At 36.3% G+C, this 12812-nt stretch overlaps 1 protein-coding gene across 5 annotated transcripts in view; it reads left to right on the top strand.

Moving 5' to 3' along the window:
• The window catches only part of LOC138327767 (uncharacterized), a 77803-nt gene extending 69082 nt beyond the window's left edge, over positions 1-8721 (top strand). For all 5 annotated transcript variants that reach the window (XM_069274129.1, XM_069274137.1, XM_069274146.1 and 2 more), the window contains one exon: positions 4794-8721. In XM_069274129.1, the coding sequence (XP_069130230.1) occupies positions 4794-5841 (1048 nt within the window). In that variant the 3' untranslated portion in view covers positions 5842-8721. The remainder of the gene's footprint in view (positions 1-4793) is intronic.
• The last annotated feature ends 4091 nt before the right edge of the window (positions 8722-12812 follow it).

The following is a 12812-nucleotide window of genomic DNA, read 5'->3' as shown; positions in this document are numbered from 1 at the left end:
TCTGATTAAATACAAATTACCAGTGATTGATACACTTAGATTTTTGGTTTTAGTCGATGTTGCTAACTGAAAGTGTTATTTCTTTGCTTGTGCCGATAACATTTGCTTTGGCTGCCTTCAAATGAGATGTGTATGCCGTTAGGTACAATAGGACGCGTGCCAGCTCCGATAGGCTCTGGACAGGAGTACAACGATAACATTCGAGCCGGACAGTTTACGTCATTGGAAGTTGAATGATGAATTCATTTGTAGTTTAACACGTCAGCGCTATTGATATAAATCTCCTACTAAATACCTTCCGTTTTAATTAAAACTGCTGAAAATATATTAAGCTGCTCTGATATTGAGATTTAGAAGTTAATATAGTTTTTAATACTGTGGTTGAAAACATCTGACATGATATTATCTATGAAGCTTTCTTGTAGAATTGTCGAGACGTTGCTTAGAATAATTGTATCACGTGTATCTATAAATAAAAGATAGGCTACAATTTTAATTATTGCTTTTAATTAAATATTATATAATCAGGTCTTTCCACTAACAGTCTTTGACCACTCATGTTGGACAGTTAGGCTGTAACTCCTCACAATATAGGAAATGGCATTCGATGACTTTCTGACTGCAACTTTTAGTGAGTTAGCTAACTCGGTAATTAGGTGGTTATAGTTTATTATATTTGTTTCCCACTACCAAAGCAATTAAGTTTCTCTGTATCGGCTCTTTTTAGTATTGTATAATACGTTTACAGTTAAATTACGGTTGCCTGATAATTACATAAGAATTTCTTCTTGATTTCTTGATTTTTCCAAAAGCCATCTAACCTTATCTTTAGTAGATGTAACATCTTCTGGAATGTTCTAACAGTTTGGCTCCTCGGCTTAGTTCTGGATTGTTGTGGAAATAGGTTCTGAGTTTCCTCTGTCGACAACATCTTATCATAAGTTAATAAAACTGAATGATTTAGGTCACGTGCAAAAAATACAAAAACGAAACAATTTTATGATGCAGACTAATTTTGAAAAAGTTGCTGCCATCGCACATGCGTTCTTGGTATTTTGTATAATTTATTAATACGCCGATTCCGGGATACAACATTCAGTCAGTTTAGTCATGTGACTTTCATCACCACGTGACTTAATTTAGGGCACATTTGAAACAAAATGGCGTCATATGTAATGATTGAACACGGGTGGAAAATTACATATCATGATAGAACATTTAACATTAATTATCATAACATATTGTATTAAATTTAATCTAAATATGCACGAAATTGAATTGAGATACTTTATACGGAAATGACATGTAAATTACGGCATCAAATGGAGCTGTCGCCTAGCAGTTGGAAATCAGCGGTATCTGACGTCTCAATCACAAATATTTCATAACTTACCTTGGTGCATTTTCCCAAAAATCGATAACAAATAAGAAACACAAAACATAACAGTTTATCTTAGTTCCATTATCGAACAAGTATTACCGACTATGACCTTTGCCAGGACATTGGTATTCTCTGCCTATAAGTGTCGCCGCCATGACGGAAAAATGTGCCCTAAATTTTTCGCGGTCACATGACCAAATCAACGTTTTCTACCTCCTACCCAGAAGAGTTCCTTGTATCCCGGAATCGGCGTATTGAAATATGTTTTTCCCCATGACCCTTGATACCATTGGACCATAATGAAAACAACACTGAGAACATTATTGCAACTTAAGGCCTACATTTTAATTTAACAAAAACACTGACGTTGATTTACATTAGTATATATGTATCAGTGGTTATGTGAAAATGTCTTTTATAATTGAGGTAATCAGTTAAAAATATGACTGATATTGGAACATTTCACATTTTAAATTGTATATTGATTTTAAGTGCGGCCATTTTGATGCTTTTAATGCCATCCATTAAATGATTTTATCCTACCCGTACTAAATACTGTGACAACTTGTAATGTTTACTTTTATTGAACCGATATGTAATGTGAATGATTCATTCAGCTATACTCCGATATCTTTTTTAGTTGATTGATAATTCAATTAAAAGGGTAACGAATTTCTTCGCTAAACTATGTTTCACTGTTCAATATTCCACAATGATCGACATCATCTTCTTCATTGAAAATTGTTATTTAAGAAATACCATAATAAAGTGTTTTATGACTCATTTATATTAAAGAAATTAGTTTTAAATTATTGATGTCGTCTTGTCTTGATAATTTATCTATATGACATAACATGTCATTTTGGATTGGTCTTCTGTAATGTCAAATGATTCAAAGTAGCAAAGCAGATTTCGGCTATCAGTGTTATCAAACTGTCGTCCTTTTACAAAACAAAAATATAACGTATTCTTTCATATCATCAAGACATAAAACCATCCGTGATCAACAAATGATATTTGAATACTAAATATGTATACCAATGATACAAATACAGCTTAAAGGCAGAGTTTGTATATGTATTTTAACAAAGACAGAATGTATGTAAATGTTTACAAAGCTATTTAGAGAAAGAGATATCATTAATTTTTCACTTTTAAATAGCCGATATAAGTGGTAGTTCACTAATCTACAACCTAACCTCTCGATTCAGCTACATACAGACCGCCCGACCAACCTACCAACCACCAAACACAATACCCAACTCACCAAGCCTTCCGGAGATTTCTCTCAAGTTTCGGATGGGATTATGGTTTCATTTCATGTAATACTAATAATTAAGATTTGGCTGGTTCAGATCAGTACTATATTGCTACGTTATTGTTTCGTTGAAATAATCTAATTACACGTTCATCTCACAACGAGTTCCATCGGACCAAAGCTTTTTTTTTTAAACATGTTTCTTATTTGAAAAAACCCATTGAACTTCCATCACCAACATAATTGAGAGAACCCCATAACAGACAAGAAAACTCATCAACAAAAAAAATCTACAACAAAACAAGCAAACCGACCTACAATCTGATGATAAAACCTCGAATTATTTAAAGTTAGCCTGCAAGAGCGGATTTGCATGCCACACTATTAGAGTCCACACCTGGACTGATATTAACCGCGGTTCCGCCCCGTCACCCGTAACACAGGCACTGCCCTATCACTACTTCCTACGACAATTATTACGCCTCAGCGGTGTGTGTATTAGGACATATTGCACTATGGTGTGAACTTATGAACAGATGAAGCGATAATGACTGATCGGCCGAGTAGTTAATAGCAGATATCATCTCCTCCAAACTGTTCTAAATCGTCCATAATACGACAGGTCATTAACAAATATAAAAATTATATGAATTTAAATATCCAGGGATCGCGACCAGATAGGAACTATGCCCTCAGGGATTATCATTTGAAGCCTTGACATTCCAAAATCTAGTCCGCGGGTATGTAGAGCGCTCAGTGGACCGTTGGGGGTAGTCCAAATAAGCCTTGCAGGTGTCAATATCTCAGATCTAATATAAGGTTTCGATATGTGATTTATCACCAGTTCGATTATGTCTATCCAGACTGGTGTTATATATAATATATAAAATCAATGAAAGAGTCATTAGGATTATTGGTACCGTAGATATCTGCTTGTATCGGACAAGGGATGTTCAGTAGTTTACTTATACGCTAACGTTCGCTTCGTTGCAATAATAAAAATAATGCCTTCTAACGTTTTTGCATTTGGTCAATATCTCAATGGGTTAAATGTTATACAATGGATGAACTAGTTAGTAGCGTATTTAGTTTTGTTGTCAATTTGGAGGCGCCTTTGAAACCTATATATACAGAGAAACCCTCCGTAGTACGGTCGACGATCAGAAAAAATATATGTGTATAAGAGCAAACGTGTGTCTAAAATGGTGGAAAACGGTTGAGGATAGCGGTAGAATGCCAAACGTGAATCCACTGGCATTTGTTTATGTCTCATTTGGTAGTCCTTAATTGTGTTTATTACAGAGTATCCGACCTTGCGGATAGCCATTTATTTTGATAACGATGTGTGCCAGTGTAACGTCATATTTTTTCCATAGAAACGACGTTAATTTCGCTCATAAAAGTATGATGTCACAATGGATATTTACCCGCAAGGGTGGTAAATCTGTAACAAGACGGAATATCGATCAATGAAAAGAAGCCGTCGATAGTTAGTAAACTTTCTGACTTTGACCGTGATAGGTAAACCCTCATTCAAACATGATAGGGCACTCGAGTGTATAGACAGGATGATACACGGAGGTATCTCTAATTCCATAAATCTCAGGAACTAGTGTGTTTAGACGGTGTCTGACAGCACAGATAACTGTCACTAAACCCCTAGATCGACAGCACCTTAGGGATGGGGTGTAAATAAGAGATTTCATGTCGGGTGGTCAGGTGTACTAACTATTGATTGGGTAAACATACGAGCAGAGATCGTTTACCGTGTGTCATTTAAGCACAGAGATTCTCAGGTATCAGTAATGGTTGCTAATCCCAGATACTTTATACCATTGATTTCGGATAAAGCTTCTGGTAAACAGAGTATGTATGATACAGTTTGATAAGGTAGGAGACAATAGAGATACTTCACGTCATCTCACTGTACGTGTAAATAAGTGTCTCGTGTTTAAATCAATTGGAACACAAAGCAAGGAACAGTCTGTGTTACGTTATGGGTTTTGGTACATCTTCGGGACAGGGTTCTGGTATATTTGCTGGACTTCGGATTATTGGTTTTAATATAAATAAAATAAAATATAATGTAATGGGTGTATTTTGTATATTTGTATCCTATGAGATATTGTATTCATTCTTTGTTTCTCATTTTAGTGGATTCCTGAGCAGGCGTCCTCAGACCTCGTATTCGGATCATAGGTTTGCTCCATCGCCTCGGATCCGGTCAGCAAGCTGTAAGCCCGACACTGCCACTATGCCTCGGTCACACGTAAGCATTGCGCGCTTCTATGATTGGTCAGAAGACTTAGGTGACTGTGTGTCTGTTTCAAAATTTTACAGGGATCTTGCCGCTTCACAACGTAGTGGGGGCGATAAGTTACGTGGTAGAACGCCATGGTGTTCGAATGGTGTCAAAGTAAGTCCAGGGAGAATGTTTCTCCGAGATAAAGCAGGACTCACAAAGGGAGAAAAGGACATCATCGAAGGAATCTACCGCAACAGAGGAGATGTGTTGAAAGACGAAACCCAACAAGTGGTTGCAAAAGATGAGTGGCAACTTGTAAAGAGTCATAAAGACGCATGGTTAGTAGGTAAATCCGTACCGAAAAATGGGGTTCGGTCTGATGGGGGTAAAGCGGACTCTTCTGTTGATCTGAAGCTCCCCGATAACCTGTTCAGTAGATCTGTGGATCCTAGTAACAATTCAGATAGTATGAACCAGTCAACTATTGCGGAAACAAACAGTGAACCGGTGAAAGAGGACGATATTCTTGTGGCTCCACCGTCAACTCCAGATAGGGAACTTACGAATTGTAGCTTTTCGGAGAATTCTTCTTCGGCCAACAGTAGAAATAGGACGATATACCGGTGCGGGGAGCGATCGGTAATGTCAGATTCAGACCATGTATTGGCAAAGAACCAAACGTTCAAATTAGAATCTCCAGAACCTCAGAAACGTAAAGTGTTTGTCAATGTGTTTCTTCCCCAAAGTTCGCCGGAATTACTACAGGATCGCACGCGTTCATCCATCGATAAAGATCGGGGCTCTTTGACACGAGGAAGTGTTCGACGAGATGGGACGAGATTCTCGCGGTACACTGGGGATAATAGTTTCATTCAACCTGCAACATCTGTGTCATTTTCCGATTCTCGCAGGCATACGCGTGGACTCCAAGGAACGATCAGTTCGGTGGGAGACTGAACCAGTAAGGCTGAAATAGGATTTTAGTCCGTCATCAAGTGTATCTTGTTTGTATCCGTCTAGTAAAAATTACCTATGTATCTGTGTTGTACGTCGTTGAACGATTGAAACAAGAAGTGGATTTATCAGTCATTTTCGTTGCTGCAATTTCCATCGCAATCGTCGATGATATATTCAATGCTGAGATGTATAACGAGTGCATTATAAAGTAAATACATCGTGTAATCTTAGTCACTGTTCAACAAAGTGTATGGAATATATTGTCTTAATTCTGACTGATAGAATATACGTACATGTATATGTGATTCGCGATAAGATTGATTTATTTAGTGCTATTGTTTTACATGAGATAGGTGTAGGATACCATACGGTATTATATGTGTTGTGTTTGAGATATGATTATTTAGGGGGGAATGGTGCTATATTTGGGTGTTTCTGCTGAGGTACAGTATCAATCTGTTAACTGTAATTTTAGCCTCTGGCATAATAGCAGACATAACATCCATTTTTTACATAACGCTGGAATACAGTGTCCTTATATTTGAGCGACATTCTACATGTATTTATGTGCTTCAAATATATGTTAGAATAGATAGGTAGGACTAGTTAATTAAAAAATTTTATTCCATGGCTCTTGAAAGGATTAGAGCATTTACCAATGTAATCATAGACTCAAAGATTACAATATTTCATTGAAATTGAAAATATTCTCTTTTTTCAAAATTCTAAAATATTAACCATTGCTCTATCCCTTGGTTTTTTTACATTTTGGTTGATAATTTAATACGTTTCTTATTTCGGGATGTTACAACCCTCATTTTAAAACCTTGTTTAAATGTAAATGTATGTTACCTTCAAATCAAAACATACATTTTACTATAATGATACCCATGGGGCAAAGATAAAATGGTTTGTATAGACAGGTGGTTTTTATACACAGATTGAATTGGGTTGAAATTGTTCATTTAGAACCCTTGAAAAGTGGTCGTTTTAAGCATGTGGTCTTTATACAGAGGTGGTCGTTAAGGCAACATGCACTGTGTATTCGATTGCATAACACAATGAGAAACGTACTCTAAGAGTATCGATGAAAGATGTCATTTCGGTTAATTTTCAGAAACAAATATTGATAAAGGTTTGCTATACCATACAGGTCAAGTCTTGAATCATTATTTTCTTTTTTTTTATCATCAGCCAACAATTGCACGTGGAATGTTGGTCCTAGAATAGGTTTACCAAGTAATTGAATTCAATGAGGAAATTTTAGACAATAATGATATAAAGAGTGAAATAAATAAGGCCTTTGCAAAATATGACCGTGTGGAATTGTTGGGTCTTTCGACTGTATATGAAGTCAAAAAATGGCAATAAATATCGAATACGTAAAAGGTAAAACAAATCCGAATTTATATGAAATACATCTTTTAAAATGCATTTCTATGTCTGGTTGAATGTGTGTTGCTCATAGTTCTGATCTTTTAACTTATTAAAAGGTTTTGCGTGCAATTCCATAAACACCAACAATGCCATATTGACCACGTGTAAGCGGTATGTGTACTGAACTTGGTCGATGTTTGGTGACCGGGTAGCTCAGTTGATCGTTCTCCATCCCCGATCTCCAGGGGTTACTTTCACTATCATTATATTCACCCCTGTCGTAGCAAAACTGTAGGCATTTCCGGAGGAACAAACCTGACAAATTAAAGGCTTTTAGAAATTTATTTTGCTTATTGAAAGATTGGCGTCTAATATCAAAGTCGATACATTAATGTTGATAGATTGAACTGAGGGACTCCATTTTTTCTTTGTAATAGTATGATAACCTAGACTTCAGTTATGGAACACGATCGCTGACTTTGATTCAAGTTTTAATAGTACAAGCTTACATCACTCACTATCCAAAACTTTAACACTGTGGTCTATAGGAAAACATTTAGTTGGTTGGTCTCATTCACGACAGTATTCAATGTAGACTCTCTAAAAGTGTACACCAAGTACTAAAGATACTACGTGACAATGTCAAACTTTTAGCGTTTGTGTACTGAATAAAATTATATTATGGAGTATAACAGTTTTGTGCCATGCACATCCATTTCGATTATTCATGTTTCGTTTTTGTTAATTGTATTTGTTATTTATTTACGAACATATATTTATTTGTGACTGTCCTGCAAAATAACATAGTGGTGACTGACTATCACAATGCGGAATTGTTGACCCAATGCTTTGTGTATCTGATATCATGTCATATCAATTTATTTCGCGAGATGAGCGTTACAGACAAAGTTGCAGACGTTTTTATTCTTGTACTATTAATACAGAATTAGAAATCCACCAAAATCAGACACCGCTTGAGTTTTGCTTTGTAGAAGATATAGTGAAACATTGGGGTTTGCAGGGTTTTTTTCGAAATAAATATCTCGCCAAATATCCTTAATTTGCAATGTTATAAACTGCACTCACATTTGATCTAACGTTTTAAGTATTGCCAACTTACTATAATGTGTGAGAGTATATACATTGCTTATCAAATGTATCATAATGAGAGTATCGAATTCAATTTCAATCAGATGGTATTTGACATGGACTGTTACCTTTACTTTTGCCATAGGATAAGCACTAGCATAGACTAAGAAACAACATTATGAATTTATCTATAAAACGATTTTTGCAATATAATAATGACAAATATTTATCTTCTCACAATATCACATTTTTCAGTGCTATTATTTATTAAATGTATTGAATGTTCACGTCGTGTCATATTATTACACACATGACCAGCTGTATGTTAATTTCCTGTTTATACTGCGGTTGTACATGTTTACACTGTTGATTATGTGTGTACTTTGGACAATTAAAACCAACACAAACTAATAACGTTTTGTATTACTTTTTATTTAGTTCTGATTAGGATTTTGCAAATATGTTGGTCTTTTTTTCTTTTACTTGTCATGTTTCTAGGGTAAAATTTCATATAATACATTAATGTTATTTATTTTAAACAACTGTTATAAATATATGTTTAGAAGCGAAGCAACTGGTGATGCTAACAATGTACATTTCTTGTACAAAATACATATAGCCATATATAATTTATTCAGAAAATGAAGTTGTAAGTCAATATTCTAATCAAACACCTTTTGCAGTTTACAATTTTAAAAACATAGATATGGAGCGGGGAATAGGTATTTTATCATCTTTAGCTAAGCTGACGATCCCAGGTAGTTCTCTTTTGCCTTTTGTCACAAATCAAAGGCTAAGGAAGGTAACTCGTACATATTCTTCTTCTTCAAGAGCATCTCATGAATATACCATCATTGTTGTGCATATAATATATCACCTCTTAGGTCACTTGAACAAGCAACATGGCGAACATTGACATGTAAACGGTTGTGTAGTTTATATATTGAAAAAAAAACAATGCAACATACACGTTCATGCAATTATCTTTATCTATGTCTTTAACGGGTTTATGAACGTTTGTTTGACCGGATTCGACTTTACAAAATCCTACCCGTCGATCTCCTTTTGACCTTCCCATGTATATGGCGGTTGCACATTGTGTGCCACAAAGGAATGTTCCTTTTATTTACGTTTAAATACACTACACTACATGAAACAAAGACTGGTTTGGGGAAAAGAAGTGTTCAACCGCTGTAAATGGGACAAACCATGTAGGTTTGTGGAAAAGGACTCAAAATAATTAATCTATTTTTCCTTAAAACCAGTTTTCTCACTATGATCAGATTACATTATAACATTGTAAGCGCATTGGTATAATTTGGAGCGCTCCCATATATGCTATATATTGGCGTAGTATAATCTACAACCGCCATTTGCATGGCAATGTCAAAAAAGACTCGATGTGCATGCTTTTGTAATGTAGAATCAGGTCAACCAAAGGTTTGTAGTAATTTCTATAGACACTATTAAACCTAATGCCACGACTTATTTGGTGACAGAAACTTGTGTTTTTTTTCATTTTTCCTGAAATGTATAATTTTGTATATTATTAAAAAGTTACAAGCTACACAACAGCAGTATCTAATGTAAGCCATGATGTATACCATGGGTTTGAATGATCCCATCAAGTGAAACATGGCATCCTATCGGTTTAATATGCACAATGGGTTTGAATGATCCCATCAAGTGAAACATGGCATCCTATCGGTTTAATATGGACCATGGGTTTGAATGACTCCATCAATTGAAACATGGCATCCTATAGGTTTAATATGGACCATGGGTTTGAATGACTCCATCAATTGAAACATGGCATCCTATCGGTTTAATATGGACAATAGGTTTGAATGATCCCATCAAGTGAAACATGGCATCCTATCGGTTTAATAAGGACCATTGGTTTGAATGACCCCATCAAGTGAACCATGGCATGCTATCGGTTTAATATGGACCATGGGTTTGAATGACTCCATCAATTGAAACATGGCATCCTATTGGTTTAATATGGACCATGGGTTTGAATGACTCCATCAATTGAAACATGGCATCCTATTGGTTTAATATGGACCATGGATTTGAATGATCCCATCAAGTGAATCATGGCATCCTATCGGTTTAATATGGACCATTGGTTTGAATGATCCCATCAAGTGAAACATGGCATCCTATCGGTTTAATATGCACAATGGGTTTGAATGATCCCATCAAGTGAAACATGGCATCCTATCGGTTTAATATGCACAATGGGTTTGAATGACTCCATCAATTGAAACATGGCATCCTATCGGTTTAATATGGACCATGGGTTTGAATGACTCCATCGATTGAAACATGGCATCCTATCGGTTTAATATGGACAATAGGTTTGAATGATTTCATCAATTGAAACATGGCATCCTATCGGTTTAATATGGACCATGGGTTTGAATGACTCCGTCAAGTAAACCATGGCATCCTATCAGTTTAATATGGACCATGGGTTTGAATGACCCCATCAAGTGAAACATGGCATCCTATCGGTTTAATATGGACCATGGGTTTGAATGACTCCATCAAATGAAACATGGCATCCTATCGGTTTAATATGGACCATGGGTTTGAATGACTCCATCAATTGAAACATGGCATCCTATCGGTTTAATATGGCCAATAGGTTTGAATGATTTCATCAAGTGAAACATGGCATCCTATCGGTTTAATATGGACCATGGGTTTGAATGACTCCATCAAGTAAACCATGGCATCCTATCAGTTTAATATGGACCATGGGTTTGAATGACTCCATCAATTGAAACATGGCATGCTATCGGTTTAATATGGACAATAGGTTTGAATGATCCCATCAAGTGAAACATGGCATCCTATCGGTTTAATAAGGACCATTGGTTTGAATGACCCCATCAAGTGAACCATGGCATGCTATCGGTTTAATATGGACCATGGGATTGAATGACTCCATCAATTGAAACATGGCATCCTATTGGTTTAATATGGACCATGGGTTTGAATGACTCCATCAATTGAAACATGGCATCCTATTGGTTTAATATGGACCATGAATTTGAATGATCCCATCAAGTGAACCATGGCATCCTATCGGTTTAATATGGACCATTGGTTTGAATGATCCCATCAAGTGAAACATGGCATCCTATCGGTTTAATATGCACAATGGGTTTGAATGATCCCATCAAGTGAAACATGGCATCCTATCGGTTTAATATGCACAATGGGTTTGAATGACTCCATCAATTGAAACATGGCATCCTATCGGTTTAATATGGACCATGGGTTTGAATGACTCCATCGATTGAAACATGGCATCCTATCGGTTTAATATGGACAATAGGTTTGAATGACTCCATCAATTGAAACATGGCATCCTATCGGTTTAATATGGACCATGGGTTTGAATGACTCCATCGATTGAAACATGGCATCCTATCGGTTTAATATGGACAATAGGTTTGAATGATTTCATCAAGTGAAACATGGCATCCTATCGGTTTAATATGGACCATGGGTTTGAATGACTCCATCAAGTAAACCATGGCATCCTATCAGTTTAATATGGACCATGGGTTTGAATGACCCCATCAAGTGAAACATGGCATCCTATCGGTTTAATATGGACCATGGGTTTGAATGACTCCATCAATTGAAACATGGCATCCTATCGGTTTAATATGGACAATAGGTTTGAATGATCCCATCAATTGAAACATGGCATCCTATCGGTTTAATAAGGACCATTGGTTTGAATGACCCCATCAAGTGAACCATGGCATGCTATCGGTTTAATATGGACCATGGGTTTGAATGACTCCATCAATTGAAACATGGCATCCTATTGGTTTAATATGGACCATGGGTTTGAATGACTCCATCAATTGAAACATGGCATCCTATCGGTTTAATATGGCCAATAGGTTTGAATGATTTCATCAAGTGAAACATGGCATCCTATCGGTTTAATATGGACCATGGGTTTGAATGACTCCATCAAGTAAACCATGGCATCCTATCAGTTTAATATGGACCATGGGTTTGAATGACTCCATCAATTGAAACATGGCATGCTATCGGTTCAATATGGACAATAGGTTTGAATGATCCCATCAAGTGAAACATGGCATCCTATCGGTTTAATAAGGACCATTGGTTTGAATGACCCCATCAAGTGAACCATGGCATGCTATCGGTTTAATATGGACCATGGGTTTGAATGACTCCATCAATTGAAACATGGCATCCTATTGGTTTAATATGGACCATGGGTTTGAATGACTCCATCAATTGAAACATGGCATCCTATCGGTTTAATATGGACCATGGGTTTGAATGACTCCATCAATTGAAACATGGCATCCTATCGGTTTAATATGGACCATGGGTTTGAATGATCCCATCAAGTGAAACATGGCATCCTATCGGTTTAATATGGACCATGGGTTTTGAATGATCCCATCAAGTGAAACATGGCATCCTATCGGTTTAATATGCAC

Source organism: Argopecten irradians, chromosome 1 (assembly GCF_041381155.1).
Source record: "Argopecten irradians isolate NY chromosome 1, Ai_NY, whole genome shotgun sequence".
NCBI lineage: Eukaryota > Metazoa > Mollusca > Bivalvia > Pectinida > Pectinidae > Argopecten > Argopecten irradians.
This window is presented reverse-complemented; position numbering and strand designations above follow the sequence as displayed.